At 43.8% G+C, this 18804-nt stretch overlaps 1 protein-coding gene across 1 annotated transcript; it reads right to left on the minus strand.

The window, feature by feature from the left end:
• Positions 1-1072: 1072 nt before the first annotated feature.
• Positions 1073-18313, minus strand: GCM1 (glial cells missing transcription factor 1). Its single transcript, XM_044421437.1, has 5 exons — positions 18212-18313; positions 15569-15821; positions 5870-5982; positions 5066-5359; positions 1073-1894 (listed from the first exon to the last, which is right to left on the minus strand). The coding sequence occupies exons 1-5, from the start codon at positions 18311-18313 to the stop codon at positions 1073-1075; spliced, it is 1584 nt and encodes a 527-aa protein (XP_044277372.1).
• Positions 18314-18804: the final 491 nt, after the last annotated feature.

Below are 18804 nucleotides of genomic sequence, written 5' to 3' on the forward strand. Positions count from 1 at the left end.
ATGAGCTGGACTGGCTCCATAAGGGAGGCTGCAGCCTTGAACTTGAAAGAGCTGAATGGGGTGTTGTGGCCAGGGCTGGCTGGCAGGCTTTCGTTCCTGGCGCCACCGTACGTTGGAGACGACGTGATGGCACATGGCAACACCCCTCCTGGTGCCTTTTGACAACTCAGCATTGGGCCCCTGGACAAAGCAGTTTGCATGAGATTTCATAATGCTTCGTGTACATTGCCTGCTCTACAGCTCTTTTTTACAGCTGGACGATACAAGGAAATTAAGCAGGCAGGACTGCGCCTACCGGGGCAAATCCACCTAGTAACAATCATCCCATTGCACACATTTCTGGGCCCAGAAAAAAGAGTGTGAAAACAGTGGTGGTCACTTGAAGTATCAGCGAAGAGAGGGTGGCATGGGTGGCCTCAGGAAGAGAGGCAGAAGGCTTTGCTCACTACCCCATTGGACACCCTTGATAAAAGTGCTCACACCAACCCGTTACGGAGCAAGCAATCTCTAGAGCAAGGAATGGGTTGTCAGCGTGGGAAGTGCTCTGGGTTTGGGTGGCACTACAACCCATCGCGGCAAATGACCCAGGATGGGTTTTCCCATTGTGTGAACCTGGTCAATAGAGGTACTCCCACAGGAATCTTCTGTGGACAGCGGCATCACGGCTAGCAAGGCAGATGCCAGCTGAAGTACAAATGAATCAGTTTAAGGGATACATGGTTTCTCCTGACTGCAGACTTACCCTTATAGAGGGCAACTTATAAAGCAGATAGTAAACTCGGGGATGTAAGTTCAGGTTAGAAAGTCTCCTTCAGAAGTTAAGGGAAGGTATTCTGGTGATAGGACAAGATGGCTGAAAAACTAGTGTGAGTGAGTTGTGTGTTCCTGGCAGTCCGTCATGCATCTTGAGGAATGCAGTGTGAATACAGAATGAGAAAAGTGTGGCACACTATTAGGAACATAATTTATACCCCTCATTCCCAACAAACATAAGCAACTAGACAAGTTTCAAGAGGGCAGAAAATCTGTACCACTGCTGGGAGATACAGAACAGGGAAAAGGTAAAATGGCATCATCGTAAAGGGAAGACATTGAAAAACATGTCACTGCTGCAGTTGTCAAGGTTTGTGTATTTCCTCTCCTCCTCCATGTTCCACTCGCTTCCTTTGATGGGCAAGGGGCTCTGGTAATACTGACAGCTCGCATCTGCAATGAGGTAGGGATCTTCTGGAGCAAGATGGCAGAAGGAAGAGGAGACACTGTGGCTGCTGTAGTTCGGGAGCGGCTTTCCTTCATGCAACTCTTCTCCAAATGGAGCCACGTTAGATCTGAAGGGGTGGTAGCCAGCCTTCCCTGTTGGCTCCCACCGACTGGGAGCATGCTGAATGCCCAGATCGACTGTATTTATGGAGGCCAGCATTTCACAAGGCAGACCAGCAAGAAATGTGGTAGAGCCACTGCAGTGTTTCTCTGCCAGCGGAGTCCTTCCTAGGTCCATGCTCTTATTCCAGGTTTGTTGCTCTCTGTATTCAGGATACATAGAGGTTGCAGCTGGGCCCCTGCAGCTATAGTCACTTCTCCCAGTCTGTTTGCACTTGTCCAAGAATTTGTCATAGCCCATGTCTGGTGGGTGCTCTGCCAGAGAAGGTGGTTTTCCTGAAGTGGAACTTTTGGCAAGGGACAAAAAATGGCTTCCCCCCTGTTCTTGAGGAGGCTTGTCCCTGAAATTTGCACCAAAGAGCTTGTGTGACACAAAGTCCTCCTGTTTGGAGAGAAGGAAGGGCAAAGTCTCCTGGCTTTGCATTTCACCTGTCAGGGACTGAAGAAGGAAAAATGCATCATCAGCATCATGCAACCTATTAACTAAAGGCCTCTTAGTCCTTAGTTCACAGAACTGCAAGTCTCCCACCCAAACATGGATCAGGTTGTCTGATCCATCTGCACTCTTCCCTGCCCCTCAGCCCCTTTTTCCTCCTTAGAATTGCCAGGCCATAATGCTGCAGTGATGGCAGATTTCTCATGTCAGGCTGGAGACCTGGGAATGCTGCGCCGATCAGGCTTCCTTCTCTGCCTTTGCAAGTTGCAGTTCCTGCCATCTCTTATGCCAGACCTTCTTTCCCTTTGATTCTGCCTTCCTGCAATATCACACCTCTAGGATCCATTTTTCCTTAGATCCCTGCCTTGCAGACCGCTGCCTGCATTCCTCAACTTCCCTTAGCTGCTGTTACTCTTTGCTGGCCTCCCTAGCATTCTTCTTTCTCCTCCACTGTAGGATACCATTCCTTCTCATCTTAAGCAAATAAAGGTTTCTCCAGACCCACTCTGATTTATGGGCTGCTACTTGCATCAGTGTTTCGTTTCCACTGCTCCTTCCCTGAATCCTCATTCTCCACCAATCCTTTAAGTTCTTTTTCTCCTAGGTCCTTGCCTGCTTTGTACCTTCCTTCAGCCTGTGTGCCTTGGTGCTGCTTGCTGCTGGCTTCTCTGACACTTCCTAGCCCTGGTCTGTGTGAACAAGACAGGTTGGATTCACAGAAACTACACTGCAAACCATCACACCCCCTTAGCCAGCCAATGCCAGAGGCTTCCCTGCCACAAATGAAACATAATAAAGGGAAGTGGGGCCTGCATCACAATGTTGCAGCACAGAACACTCACATTCAAGGTCCCACCAGCCAGACGTGCCTTACCCAGGGCACTTTAGTACAGACTCCATCCTCAGTTTCCTCTTCTACCTCCCAAGCAGACAGTTAGCATTTTGGGACACTGAGGATCTTAAGTTCTTAATGAGCTGGGGCTTGTTTGTCTTTTGTCCTTAGATTTCTTTCCCTAAGTTGTTTGTTTTTCCCTTCTTCAAAATATGTTGCTTCCTTCAGCCTGCCAATACCTCCTCGTGCGGGTGACATCATTTTGGTTACATAAGGATCAACATTCCCTGCTCATAACAGGAATAATTCCAGGGCTGGCTCTGTGAGTGCTTCAGTCTTGCTCTCACCGTTGGTGTGTTTGCATGAACGGTGTAACATCAGAGCCCCCATATCAAGTGCAATTGGACATCTTCTTCCATGAAGTGAAACACCCACACTTTGATTTTTCCAGTTCATAGAAGAATAGAGTTGATCCCCGGTCACTCCAGCGTTACTCTGTTCATAGAAATGAGCTGATTTCACTCTTGCAAAGACTGGTTGCCTGTATATGCTGCATCACCATGATTCCTGCTCTGTTCCTTCTATTCAGCAGCTGTGTAACCCAGAGAGAGGCCCAGGGAATTTTTTCCCCGACCCTAATTTTCCCCCTAGTTCCAAAAATCTAAACAATTTGTCCTGAACATAGTGACAGCGAAGGATGAGTAGAGAGGCCAGAACTGCTGTGAGAGTGTAAACCTGTGTCGGATGTACCAATTAAGTAGCTCTCTAACTGCCACAGGGTTATTAATGGCCTAAGAAAATGTCAGACCTTTCTGAAAAACCAGCTTAACTCTATGTGGGCTTTTTGGCATGGGTCTGCATCTTCTTTAAGGAAAAGTGTTTCTTAAGAGGAGAGGAACAAGTCAATTTCTTTTACTAGAATTATATTTCCACCCACTTTCCCATATTATCATGTTGAACACTTTGCTTGAGAAGATGATTAAAACCACCTTTGCTGGCTTAATATAAGCAAAGGATCTTCCATTGCCTTTAGACCAGAATGTTTTGGAGTGAACATGTGCTTATTTAGGGTGCCAGCGATTACAGAGGTCATTTCCAGCAATTACAGTGGGATCATACGCTCCTTTGCAATCTTGTTTGCTTTCAGAGGGGGTGCAGCTTCTTACAGGAGAGGGGTAATCCAGCATATGGTCAGATCCCAATGCACATAAGATGTTGCCATTTTATCCTCAGAATAACCCTAAGGTTGGGTTAGGCTGAGACAAATGATGACGTAGCCATGATGGCTAACTAGACTCTGAACCCAAGATACGCCAGCTAACATTCAATACTAGACCTACCCACAGTACATGACTTCCGCCATGCAATGGAGAAACAAACCATCATTCCCTTACAAAAGCTCTTTCTGGGCCAGGAGCACAGCATTTGCTTTAAATATCTCTGTTACTGCTTTGCAACAGTAAAAAGGGTAATCTTCACAACGCATGTCATGATGTCAGCATTGGGAGACTTCAAAGTCTTCTTACTTATCTCACTTTGTGTGTGTGTGTGTGTGTGTGTGTTTTTTTTTTTTTTTTTGATTCATAGTAAATCGTTGCTTGTAGAAAGAAGGCACAGCAAAACCGCTCCCCTTTGCGAGGGGACTTTCCTTGCAAAGACATTCAGCCTGCGGCACATTTTTCAAAGCCCATCCCTTCCGAAGTTGAAAAGAAAGGTGATGCTCCAAGGAAAAAACTGAACAACCATCTAATTACAGTGTGTTCTATTTTTGAGCTATAAGATACATTCTCGTCATTCCCCCAACTCCTAATAACTAATATCAGGATGTTTTGCTTCCCTCGCAGAAGTTGCTCCTCATCTGAGGTCAGTGTCCACACTTTGCGAGTGGCAGTGCAACGGATGGCTGTCAGAATGGCCACTGACTCCAGCGCAGAGGCCTTCCACCGAAAGAGGCAGGACTCAAGTTGGAGTAAGTCAGTTTGAGCACGGCAGGCCATATAAGTAAGTCAGTTTGAGCACGGCAGGCCACATGTGCTCATACATAGCCTATTTATGACAGTCTTGCTCAGTTATGGGAGCAGCACGGGACTAAAAGGGTCAGAAGGAAAAGGTGGGAGATGACCCAACTTTTCTGGGACACCTCTAGAGCAGCCCCTGAATTCCAACGCTCCATTGTAACCCTTGTTCAAAGAAAGAGCATGAAGTAACCATGAAACTAGAAGCAAATGAGCCCACCAGGCAACCTCCTCTCCCTTCTCTTAAATAATGCTCTAGTTGCAACCAAAACACAGAATGCTGGTGGGGTGGACTTGGTCCACAGTCACCAGGCGATGCAAGGCAGGGAGCCACTTTAGCCAGCACATGGCCCGCCAATTTCCTCAATTACTTTCTCCCGCAGAAGGAAATGGTAGCTATGCTCTCTGGAGAGGAGCAAGAGTTCCCCGTGGTGCAGGGGCGCAGCTGCACTGGGGTGGCGCCTGCCTGGCCTCCAGCTGAGTGCTGCGCAATGCGGGGCCCCTTGCGGTTTGGCCTCTCCTCGTTCCCGTGCTTCTCCTCTCATGATGGGGTCTGTTTTGCTTGTGAAGATTTACCTCGGTATGTTTGCTCCGTTTAAATCTGGGAGAAGTCGGTACTTGAGTTTTTTGTATCGATCTTCTGGCTTCTGCTTCTGCTTTTGTTTCTGGTCTTGGGTGATCATGCGTGCCTTTTGACTTTAAAAACAAATGAACAAAGTGGAGAAACAGAAAGCCACAATAACAGCTTCCAACATAGCCCTTACTAGACAAAATCCCAAGTTAAATGGAAGACTCCTGATCTATGATGCTGGTTCTTATTGGCCTGAACAGCAAAACCAAATATAGGTTATTCTGTAGGGAAAACTTGGACTGAGAGACTCACTAAGAATCAAAATGAAGAGCATAATAAAGAGTACAAGATCAGTGACTGAAATTTAGGTGGTCAAGTTCTGATGTAACTTCTTGGAGTTCTCTGCCTACTCTTTTCTCAGGTCCTTCTTTCTTAGCCAGTCAGCAGTTCGTATAACCCAAATTGTATCTATGATTGGCCAACTAGATAAATTTCATAACTTATCTATCACTTTCTTAACTTAGATAACTCTCCTTGAAGCAGTGTGAAACACTGCATTGCTCATCATCAGAAAGATCACTCACCTAAGACAACCAGCTTTTGTTGAATAAATCAGATAGATTTTTTTTACCAACCTGAAAAAATATGAATGGTCCTTCATGTCTCCAGAAGTTGGTTACAGGGTACCCACCGTGGCCTCGACAGGGAATTAGCTTCAAAGGCCCGTTACAGTTAGGGCATGATTTCCCTATAATAAGTTAAATATTTCCTTTCAAATGAACTCATTTGCAAGAGTCATCCATACAGTCTTCATGTCCTGCTAGCTCTAATTGTGTGGGATGTAAGACCCTCTTTTTCTGCTAAGCTGTGACTAAGCAGAAGCTGTCGTTATCTGTGACAAACAATCATCATTTCAGCATCTGATTCCGAAGACATTTATTTGGAAGTGAGCCCCATTGATCGCAATGGTGATTGCCTCCATAAAAGTGTACCTGGAATTCTAGCTGTCAAGATGGTTCCACATGCTCTGGGTGGGGTCCAAAGAGACCTGTGGCTGTGCACACACAAGTACATGGCCCTAAAGCATGTCCATGCATGCACATCACCTGCCTTCAGGGGCAGCTGCTCAGGTGTGGAACATGTTGTTGCAGAAGAGGGTCCTGAGTGCGACACATGGAACATTTGGCTACTACCCAAGGCACAGGAGTTGGATGCATTGAAAGATCTGGGACTTCTTATGCTAAGAGTTTGGACTATGTCCTGCATTCAGAATCAAAGTATTAGATCTGTATAAACTAACGAGAAATGTACTATATGCAAAACTGACAGAAAAAAACTAACCCACAAAAAACTTGTTAGACCTTGCATGGAATAGGCCAAAATAGATTGAAGAAAAGCAAACCAGCAATATTTATTAAGAATATGGCATACAAGTCTGTTGACATACCAATACACGTGTAAGGCAGAATGCCCTGGAACTGCGCAGTACTTAATTAGAACAATGTTTTTATACTTCACCTCATCCTCCAACAACTTTCTCATAGGTCCCCTCCCTTCCTGAGGCTGGGAATCCCCCTCTCTCTGTTCGTACCTTATCTAAGGAAGACCCTTTCCAGGTGCAGTTCAAAGACTCACCCTCGGCCTGCTTCCTTCTTGTTCCCATATGTAGGGGCAGTTCTCCTACTGCTACATACACACAAGTTTTCTCTTTAACCCTGTATTTGTTAGAAGACAAGAGGCACCATCTTCTCCACGGTCCTCAAACTACGGCCTGGGGGCCAGATCCGGCCTGCCATGCCCATTTATCTGGTCCACCTCAAAGGTTTCCAATGCGCTGTGCGTGCACCCGCCACTGCTGCCTCGCCCTGTGTGCGGGGAGGCGGCGGCTGGCTTGCCTGGAGATCGTTTTGGGCTCACTTGGGGAAACCATCTCCAAGCGAGCAGGCCGCTGCGTTGAGGCGCATGCCCGCCCCCACCTGGCCTCGCCTCCCCTCGCACGTGCGCCAAGCCCCCGCCTCAGCACATGCGCACCCATGTGCCCGGTCCCAGCTCCTGTGCAGGCCCAACGCCCCGCCGGCACCACCTTTCCGGCCTGCGCCCAGCACTGGCACCTTTCAAGTGATCCCCCGGTCTAAAAGCTGAGGACCCCTGATCTTCTCCAACAAACCCAAACTGGGGAATCCCCCCCTCCACCCCAGACATGGCCAATGCCAAATCTTTCAGTGGTACCTGAATACCTATTTGTTCACCCATGACTTTGGACCGAATATGGGTGGGTGCCCTTTGTGCACAACTATTTACAGAGGGAAACGTCTGTCTTGCTTTTGTTTTATTAATTAACCGTAATTATTTGATTGGTATCATACCCTGTTTTGTGATAATTTTGTAATGAATACCATATACACTGGTGTATAAGGTGACCTGCATATAAGACGAGGTTGATATTTCTGTCATTTGTCGTATGTCAAGCATATAAGACAACCCCCGATTTTTGCTTCATTATTTCCTGTGTATATAAGGGTTAGGGTTTAGCAAATCTATCATCTATCCGGACTTTCTGCATTTGCAAGTCAAAACAGATGAATACGGACAGCTAGTGTCATGGCAACCCCAAACAGAGTCCCTAGAGGTATCCACATTTTTTCATTAGAGATATTCACTGCTTTTTTCTAGAGATATTTGCACCTTTTCCCTAGAGATATTCACAATTCTTATTAGAGATATTTGTGGTTTTTCCACTTTTGCAGGGTCCTGTGCTTTCAGGATCCACTGGGGGTCCTACTATATGATGAAAAATTTTCATCTGGAGTATAAGACTTCCAGTTTCAAGAGTCATCTTATATGCTAGTATATGCTGTATATAAATTTTGTAATGTATCTATTTAAAATTTGACAAAATTTTTACTTTAAAGAGTCTCATCTGACTACAGCATGATATAGTCAGATGATAGTCTGACTTCCCATTTTCAATCCTGAATCCACTCACCATGGAATAAACCTCACTGAATTCAGAGGAGCTTATTTCTAAGTAGCATCTATGGGATTGTATTTTCAGGGAATAACCCTATAATCACCACCAGAGCAGATGCCAGTAAGCTTCTGAACTTGGTGGCTTTCAAGCATCCAAAGCAGAGATGCTATGCCTCACACCCTACAGTATATCTAGATGATTATTATGCAGAAGTAAGTGCTACTGAATTCAACGGAGCTTACTCCCAAGTAAGGTTGTTCAAGACTGTATTCACAGTGACTTATTTTTCATATGACTATTTTCCATTTTTTTCAATTAAGTCTTTTTTGGAGAAAGCTTCTATTTAGAAAGCCACAGAACAGTTTACATTATATTTGCAAAACTTCATAAAATACGTATATATTTATTGCATCAAAGTAACTCCATACACATTACAACATTACTAACTTACAAGTAAGAATGTTCTACCTTACCTAGGAGTCAGTTCAATGAATTAAGTGGTGCTTACTGCCAAGAAAGGATGCTTGGAGGACCACCTTGTAAGTCTATATAAATTTATGCATTTTATACACTCTAAATTATTTTATAGCTATAATTGAACCATTTAAAGTAGAACCCCAAATGAAAGGTAGGGGAGAGAAGGGCAAGGGGGCTAGCATTTGAAGGCAGGCCACAGGTGGCAGCTCTTGTTGTCAGGCTGGAAAGCTGCATGGATAAGAAATAGGGCAAACAAGTCCACAGAGAGTCCAGATAGGTGCTCATGATAGACTTCATCTCTGAATACAGACAGGAAAGGAAGATTTTCTGTCCACTGAAAAAAAGGAAGCGAGAACTTGTCCTTCCAGTGTTACAGCACAAGTCACTCTGCATCATAAGGGCTGCTGAATGCAACTCAGCAGTGCACGTGCCCCTGAAAACATCAGTCCAGGACTGATCAGTGCCACAGCCTCTGCCTGGGCAGAGACGCACAGGCATTTTGACAGAGTAGCTTTCTGTGGGGGGTACATTTTTCTTAAAGAGGCACCAGGGGGTCCAGTAAGTGCAACACAACGATTTTTGCTGCAACAACCTGTTTCAAATCAAGGGAAAAATGCAGAGCCCAGGCGTATTTTTCCCCTGCTGTTGCTTCCTGCTCCAATAGTCTGTATATGTGTCAACTTTAGCCATGTTGAGAATTTGCCCGTGTTGCCATATTACAAATTTTATGACTTGGGTTAAGCTAATCAAGCCTTCATACAAGGCTGGGAGGGGCACAGAAGAACTGAGGGTCTTTGGTTCATACCCAGAATATGATAAAAAATAAATCTGGCCCAACCAGCTGGTTTAGAGTGCGAATTCTACATCAACCCATTCTTTGCATGTAAAATAAATGGTTCCCAAATTTTAAGGCAGAAGTGAGAGCCAATTTAGCACAAGAATAAGGATCCAACCATGATTCATTGCCTGAAGATATGGTGGGTGGAATTGTTCCTTCTGCATGTAGAGCTAAGTGCTAACCAGCTTTTGAGGAGTGCTCAAGAGAACGATCCCAAGTTGGCCTGCAAGGCAAACCTTGAGGAACAGCAAGGTCTGCCCCCATAGACACAAAATGGATGTCAACTTTGTAGAATCAGCTAAGATGTGGAAAATTAACACAACGACATTTGTTGAGAGAGAGAATCTAGGATGATCTAATTTGTGTTCCGAACAAATGTGCAGAATAGCAGATTACATTTATTAAAACAAATCCTGAGTGTATGGAAGCAAATTCCCCAAAGAACATATTTGATACAGGGTAGAATATTCATTTAAATTTATATTAGCTTTACTTTAAGAATTTACAGACTATAAGACTCTCCACGTCCAAAGTTATCCCAACTCGATTCCAAAGATATCAAGTTTGATATCTCTGGGAATTTGTAGCTCCAGATGAGCTATGACTTCAGGATACTATCAAAGCTGACACTGACTACACAAGTTCGGCAGGGTATTCATTCCCATAGGCATCACCCCCAAGTCCAGTTAATAGCATAGCCATAGAACAGGAGTGAGCAATTTCAAAAGTTCTCAAGGACAATTTATGACCCACGGAATCCAAATTCCCCTGCTGCTGATATTGTTGCACCTGCTACGAAATTTAGTGACAATGTGGCAGTAGCAAAAAGATTTCATTTCAAAGCAAAGTGCATGGAGAGCCTTGTTTTATTGCAAATTGGCATTCCTTTTACACCTTTTTTTAAAGTGAAACTGTTACTTTCTTACCACTACCACTGCTAGTCTGGGGACGATGGCAAATGGAGCATCATGTAGAAAGGCCGACAGACTACCAAATTCCAAAATATTTTGATAGAGGGAAAAATACGTTGTGGCTAAAGAGAAGCATGTACATGGGTCGTATACCACTCAAGAGAAAATCCACCTGGTCCAGAGGTCTGGCCATTCTTAAGGGTTTTAATGGCCTCTTTCATATCTTTTACAGGGGTGCAGCAAGGAAATCATTTAGCTGACAGTCCAACCAAGGGAAATCTGAGCTTTCTCTGGAACATTAGGGAATTAATCATTCTTGCATAAATGTCTTCCTCATACTTATCTTAAATGGATGAATTTTCCAAAGATGGCATTAGAATCCGTGTCATTCAGCAAGGAAAAGTTTAAATGTCAAGCCCCTGTAGGTTTGGAAATATGTTCTAGCTAGAAAAACTAATGTAAGTACACTCATTGATGGGGATGGCATCACTCCTGTAATCACTAATTGATTGAATTAGAGTGGAAGATATTGAGAAAAAAATCTAAATGAAAATAGTTTGGGGGAATAGAAGACAGAAACATATAATCTCAGTTTGCAGTTGCCAAGTATCTACCAGTCCCTGCTCTGTCATAACCTTTTAGCTTTTGATTAAAACTTGCAGGGAGAAGCTTTCTATCCAATAATGGATCAATAATACCATTAAAGTCTGCACTTCTGATTAACTGGCAATTTATTCTTCTTATCTTTATGAGAAACGGCAAGGAAGTCAATTAATCATGGACAATGTGCTTGGATTTTTGCCATCAGAATTAAGAAATGACCTTCTGAGTCTTGTACTCCATACTGAACTATAAACTGACCCTTTTTAGGAATTAGTTTAGCTACATGTCTTTGTTTTTATTTGAGGATCCTCTGACAGCTACCTCTTCCACCCAATCTTTCAATGTCCTTCATTGTCCAAGAAAGCAAAATAAATTCCCTCTAGGAAAAGTACACCAGTACTCAGAAAAGAGAGGGGGGGGCGGCTTAGAGTTAGTGGAGAGTACATCAAAGGCAAGACCATAGATATTGGCATGTATTGTGGTCTGGATCTGCATGTACAATGGGTTCTACCCATGTTATCTTGAGACGTGGTTCTAATAAGCAGCACTCCTTTGGTTAAAGCAGTAATAAATCTGATTACCCAGTTGTCCAGTAACAAAATGTTCTTTGCAAAGGAATTTCAGGATGTAAAGACAAGGTTCTATGACCTGTTTATTACTGTAATGACCTGTTTATTACTAACAGGTGGCAATTGAGGGTTAGAGCAACAGGGAGTAAGAGAAGGACGGGGTAAGAGGGTTAAATAGGTTAGAAAACAGAGAACAGAATAATGCACAAGCTAAGTAAACCTTGTACAAAACCCATTAAGCTGCTTTCCCAGCCTGTCATACTGAATCACAAAACTAAACTTCTAAATACCTGAGTTACCAACTATAAGTCTTTGAGGGTGCCCGGCCGGGGGGGGGGGGGGAGATGGCCATATTAAATTCATATGACCACCACTGTCACTAGACTTCAGTATCCTTACATTTCATTCCCCAGTACCAATATAGGAGTATTATTATTACTAATAGTATTATTGGTAATCACCAAAATCAACACCAAAACAATAATGACTGAAAAGGGGAAAATGCATAGTCACTCCATCCTCTAAAAAGGACATGGATTTATGTGTATTTAATCATGCACCTGTGAATAACTGATATAGCCAAATCACCTCTGGACACAAATGGGCTGCATCTCATATGTGTTCTACTTCTATGACTGGAAATATTACAACTGCCTGTGTTCTGCTTGCCCAACTGGGGGCCACTACCATATTTTAAAAAGTGCCCACTGGTGGACTAATGGTCTATTGCAGAGGTGGGCAATTTGTGGTCTATAATTTCCATCCATTCCAACCAGCATAGCCAATGGGAAGGAAAGATGAGAGTCCTACGCTGAAACATCTGGAGGACCTCAAGTTGCCTATCCCACGATTTAGTGTGTTGCCTGCACATAAAACCCCCATATTCTGTAGCTCTTGGCTTTGAGGTACCAGGCAGCTCAGTTTGCCAGGAACGATCACTTGCAGGAACAATGTTCCTCCATTACTCCATTCTGTTCATGCTGGGTTGGTTCTGCGTCCTTCCTCTGTGATATTCCTGCCTGCAGCTGCTGGGATGTATTGCCTGGTTACTGAAGTGATATAGGACAGCCTCCCAGGTGCCCTTCTGGTATGGCTCGTTATTGTGCAGTGGGTAATCTCCATACGGACACTGTAGTGGCCTGCTACCATGGGGGAGTTCACGTTCTTTGCTACTTTGCTGCTGAGCGCTTCGGCATCTCCCTGATCTTCTGCTTCTGGCTGGAGAAAAGTTCCTGAAAAGCAGTGGTGCCAGATGCGGCCCAGGCCCTTCGTGTCAAAGTTCTGCTGAACCTGTGGACAGTTCACCATTGTCCCATTCTTCCGCGCAGTAGGCAATAATGTTGCCCACATACATTAAGATCTAAGTCGGTCAGTTCTTTGCTTCACACTTTACTGGTTGCATGTGCTTCATCTGGGGCTCTCATCAAAATAAACGTGATTTACTGCCCCTTTGGAAACCTTGAGTTGCAGCACACTGTACGTGTTACACCTTGCCAGCATGCCCTCTAGTGACCTCGGTACAGCCCATGTACTGTATCAATGTGAGGCATGTTGATAACACCAACTCCTCTGCCAGTCCTAATTGTCAAATTCCTTCATCACAAGAGTCCTCAAGGTCCAAACTGTATTTTGGAAAAGACTGGGGGGGAGCACATTCCACTGGTGAGCAGGGCAGAAACCAAAGGGGGAGAATGAACAATGCTTGAAACTCTTGCTGCACAGAAGTCAGAAAACCACCGAACAATCAGCAGTCGAGAGAGAAAGAGCTGGAGATGGAGGCCATGGCCATGTGCAATCCAGGAGGGCTGCATTTAGAATGAACTTCTGCACTTCTTCTTTGTTGACTCAGGGTTTCCAGGCCCTCCGCACCCAGGCCAAAGGTGCATCTACTTGCTTGTCATGGGAGGTTTGGGTGGCTGATCCAGGTTCATCCCCACTCGCAAGCCTGCCCAGGTAGTCGTTTACCATTCCCTCGGCTAAGGCACCTTTCCCTTCCTGAATGGGACATTCCTTCCCATGCTGAGGTGCTGCGGCTGGTTAGCCATTTCACTGAGAGAAGGCCTTTCTCTAGGCATGTATACGACATTGTTCATTAAGATCTTGTTTTTGTCTCCAGATGGCACAGTGAAGCTTAGAAATCCCTGCCTGGCTCCCTCCACAGTGATGCTCTTCCCACTGGTAGAGAAGAATTTGTCTTTTGTGCTGCAGTCAATTCTGTGAAGGAATCTTTGTCAGAGGTCATGTGGCTCGCTGCTCCTGAGTCAATGCATCCGCTTGATCACCCACTTCTTGAGCAACTTTAAAGCAGTCAGTCCACTCCCCCTCCGTGGTCGCATTCCTTCCCTCCTCTATTCGGCCGCTCCGTGCGCCCACTCGTGTGTTCCATTTCCAGAATGAGGTGGGGGGAAATGCGGAATGCAGGTAGAGTGGGGTGCAGAGGAGGCATGTGCAGGCTCTCTTGCCCCAGGCTGCAGGAGAGCGTGCACTGGCCCTGGCTGAATCAAGGAGACTGAACCCAGAATGTGAAAGGCTGGTCAATTTTACTGAGCCATCAGCAGGCTAAAGAAAACTGCAACGAGTCGCTGTAAGTAACCATTTACAGGCAAGATTCCTTTCCAACCTGGGAAATGATGCCAAAATTCTAACAGAATGAAACCACCACTACTGCAGAACTCAGTGAACGTTATACATTGTAAACACATGCAAAACAAAAGTTCTTTGGGTTCCACCTGGTTGCTAGGTAACATTTACTTCCTCTGTGATACTTACTTGCACCCAAAACTGTCTGATGAATCCAGAGTTGCCAATTAGCTCTTCACTCTTAGTAATCCTCATTATGCTAACTACTTTAAACACTCCAAGAACAAGTTAGCTTTTTGCGTGTGTCTTGGTAGGATGTTGATTACCTGCCACGGCTATCCCAACAACTTCTCCTTGGTGTATTTAAGGAGATTGTTTCTGAGAGACAAGCTCAAGAAGGAGATTGTTTCTGAGAGAGAAGCTCAAGAATTTCACAGTGAAGGTATGCAGGTACATAACAAGGGAGTGGTGTTCCCTGTCATTCTCTAAAGCATAATCTGCGGACAGAGAAAGACATTCACACAGCAGATTTGCTAGGAAACTAGTGGGGATCCCCTGCTCTTCCCCTTCTCTCAGCTCCCGAAGTCCACTCTTTGTATTCCTTGCAACTCTGCTACCATTTCATGAAGTATAATATTATCTGCTTGCAAGTTTTTTACCAGTTGTGTTGTGGCTTGTTGTTTGCCCTCCATTTGGGATGCACTGTTTCTACTGAGCCCAAACATTGAGGAATTTGATCCACAGTGCACTTTAAGTCTGAAAAACATAGGAACAAATGGAGTACCTGTCTGCTCACACAGGGTGCAAGAAGGGGAATGTAGTCAGGTGAGTTTTTTAGATCTGGATTATTAGAGTCCAGCTAACACCTCCCCACACATTTTTCTGCTTGCCCTTTTGTGCAACACTGGGGAGGGATCAGGATACTGAAACTCCATCTGTTTTTAAGCAGAAGTCAAAGGATCCCCACAGATGTGCTAAAGATGGCACAACTCAATGAAATACTAAAAATAAAATAATATGAAATAATAAAAAGAAAAAAGAAATGGCAGAAGCCTTACAACATGGAAATAAGGCAATTAGGATCAACGAAAGCTTTTCTGCTCAGAGGCTCCATCATAAGTCTCTATGTTCTCTCATGTTAAGGCAAGATCTACTGAACTCTGTGGGACTCACTTCTGAGTAAGCATGCATAGAATCCAGCTGCAGGTGCTTCAGCATACTTATGGCTGCCTATTTATGGATCAGCTCTAGTCAAAAACTATCTCGATTTCAAAGTAGAAGGGATCAGATTACCAAACAGAGTATTTCTGTGTCTAATTTCTAAGAAAGTACAATTCCAAACGGCACGTGGAGCAAGCTCACCCTTTCCATGGAGCCATACTTACTTTGCTGCTTTTGCCGAGCCTTATCACATATGGCTGGTCTCAAGTACATCTTGCCCCCACCAGGCGCTGAGCATTCACTGCCACAGACCACGACTCCCAGGCAGGACTTTTTCAAGATGCGCGAGTTGTGATTGTTGGTGTTCCTCATTGCCCAGCTACTCAGGTGCCTTTGAGCATTTTTATCATCAGCACTATAGATACATTTTACATAGGAATCTGGCCATTCCTGAAACCAATCTGTTTGTTTCACATCCTGTTAGAAACCCAAAGAACATTAGGAACCCAAGAAAACACAAGATAGGTGCTTCGCCCACTCTGGAGATTTTAAAGATAGTCAATTAAGTCTGCAGTGCAGACATGGACATCTTATGGCTGAGATCTATATTTATAGCAGAAACTATTATTTGTTGCCTTCAGGCATAGGAAATATTAAACTGGCTGTTTTCTTGCACATTTTATGGTAGACTCAGGCCTGGTAGGGAAAGTGGAAGCAAAGGCTGAGGTATATGGCCCTTTAATCAGAGCAGTGAGCCGGATAACCCAGGCAGATGCAGAGATGATTCCCAAGGACACAGTGATAGTTTTCCTCCAATAAGTATCTGTTCCATATTATTAAGCACAAACTAGAGGGGAGCAATTACACACCTTCTTCAAGGGTCATCAAATGCATCATGAGTATTTTTTCCCCTTGCAGGAGATTTTTAAAAAATGGTTATTCAAAACAGGCATAAAAATAGTATGTAAGCTCTGGTGGAAATTTTCCTTTTGAAATCTCTTGCACAAAAATTCTTAACCCTTTCTGAAGTTAAGGGAAATTACCAAGCATTATTGGTGTTCTGTATGGAACAGCTTCTGACAGAGGAACTCTCATTTACATTTAAGATGTGTCTGTTCTTTGGATTATGACCAACTAGCAGATAGATCCCAGATAATGCCATGTACTATCTAACCACAGCTTGCAACTTGTGGTTTTCCTTGTTGGCTATAAAAATCAACAAAACATTTTGGCCAGCAAGTGATTTTTATAAAATGCTGCAGTTACTGGGGTCTACCTCAAATAGGAGGAATCTACATAGAAATCACAAGGTATCTTTAGAAGCAACCACAATACTCCCATACCAAGGAGTCAAAGAACAAAGTCATACTAGAGCTAGGATCAGCGTAGCAAATAGCTAAGGGATGTTTCAGTAAAGTCAAGCACTCTTAGTGGGAGATACTGAAAGACGTTCATAACTTTTCCATCAAAAGCAATTCAACTCAAAAGTGCTTTACTTTGGGTGAATTATATCCAGGGGTCTGCAAAGTGCGCTAGCCCCTGGAAATGAGGGCCTGGTGACATGTTACACAAGAATATTTTCCATCAAATTCTGTTCAGACTGTTTCTTCAATGATGCTTTTAACATTTAGCTACAATGTACAACCTAGTAGCAGCTAAAATCTAATACAACAGTTATTGACATGTTTTAAAGGACCAGTCATAAGTAACTGTGGGTATAATCGTTCATTTCAGTGGGTCTTCTGCAATGCATGGAAGTTCTGGGTGGATTTTGGTCAAAAACGCTTAACTGATGGAATTTGATGGCTTATTCTGACCAACTGGCATCAAATCAGTTAAAGATATAAATACTAAACTAGTCTATGAATCTTATTATTATCGTCACATTACATTTATATATTGCATTTTCTTCCTCCTGTAAGGAACCAAAGGTGTCTTAAAAGATTTTCCTCTCCATTTTGTCCCCCCAACAACCCTGTGAGGTTGACAGTCTGAGACTGGCCCAAAGTCACCCAGTGGGCTTCATGGTTTGAGTCGGGATTAGGACCAGATCTCTTGAATGCCAGTCCAACAATCTAAACACTACACCACATTGGCTGTAATGAGTTCCAATATGGTACCACTGAAATTGATGATGAAACACCCAATGTATTTCAAGAACTTTCAGTTGCAAGTTTGAATTACATTTCCATACGATGTTCTAAGTTATTATGCTCACAATGAGTTGGATCTAGACTTAGTCATAGACTCACTTAAATTAGTGGACCTAAACCAAGACTAACTGAAGTCCCATTGATTTCAGTGGGTGTACACTAACAGTGCAGTTCTATGTCTATTCAGAAGTAAATTCCACTGCATTCATTTGGCCTTATTCCCAGGTATGGGAGGATAGGACAGCAGCATGAGCATGACTAATTCTGGATCTAACCCACTGTGAAAGTTTCTTGAGGCAAAGATCTGTCATCTGTCTTGTGGCAGAAATTTGGTTTATATGGCTCTGTAATATTTATATTCCACCTTTTTTCTTTTAAAGAACTTAGAGCAGCTTACATCATTTTCCTCCTGCTGCTCTCAGTCTTATCCTCACAAAAACAACCCTGTGAGGTGGGTGCGGCTGAGAGCCTCTGGCTAGCCCAGAGCCACCCAGTTGGCTCCATGGCTGAGCAGAGACTAGAATCCAGATCACCCAGTCCCACACTCTTAACCACTACACCACAATGGTTCTCATACAGTCTATGCCAAATTCTGTAAAGAGATGGAAAAATAAGTAAACAAATAAATTATATGTAATCCATTCTATTTTAAGGATATTCTAAAGTTATTTTAAAACACTTGCAATGACTAAAACAAGCTTGAAATAGACATACCTTGGGGAGTTTGATGTCATTGATGTCCCAACTAACTGTTTCCCCATGCTGAGAAGCCAAGTCTTCCTGTCCTGTGCGCACATCCGCTGTAGCTCTCTGCATTTTAGAATCCTTCCCCTAGACTTCACAAGAGCAGTCTCTACTGTCAGTGTTTGAAGTTGTCTGGCTGCCACTGCTTCCAAGTACTTTAGAACCAGGAAGCTGTTTCCTGAAGCTAAATGATAGGCTGCTCATTAAAGATAAAAATCAGTATTCTTTTGCTAGAAAAACCCGTTCCATTAAACGTTTTGCAAGGGACAAAGATAATGGAAAATATAGCTTCAAGACAAGAGTGTGGCTCTTATGGAGATGACATTAGCAGAAAGAAAGCAAAAGAAGTCCCAAATATAAGTTTGTTGCCTTGTTTTCCAGTTTAAGGAAGTAGAAGACACACCTGTTTGCTACTCACTAAACCCACACATGGCAGTAATGAGGAAGCAAATTAGTATGTCGTGGTTCTGCTCAGTTAGAGAAGGCATTTCTGTTTGCAAATTTTCTCCCCTGCACGTGGAACGTTCTACAAACTGGTCCCATGCAGTGATCCTAGGGTGGCC

This window comes from Varanus komodoensis, unplaced genomic scaffold, assembly GCF_004798865.1.
Source record: "Varanus komodoensis strain SLA01 unplaced genomic scaffold, ASM479886v1 scaffold12, whole genome shotgun sequence".
Classification (NCBI taxonomy): Eukaryota; Metazoa; Chordata; class Lepidosauria; order Squamata; family Varanidae; genus Varanus; species Varanus komodoensis.

Excerpts from the sequence above, each read along its gene's own strand:
- GCM1 (XM_044421437.1), bottom strand. The coding sequence starts at position 18,313 with ATGCAGAGAGCTACAGCGGATGTGCGCACAGGACAGGAAGACTTGGCT. Across the intron at positions 15,822-18,211 it reads ATGACATCAAACTCCCCAAG|GATGTGAAACAAACAGATTG; the intron begins GTATGTCTATTT and ends GGTTTCTAACAG. Across the intron at positions 1,895-5,065 it reads CTCTTGCTCCTCTCCAGAGA|TTCTGTGAACTAAGGACTAA; the intron begins GCATAGCTACCA and ends GGAGACTTGCAG.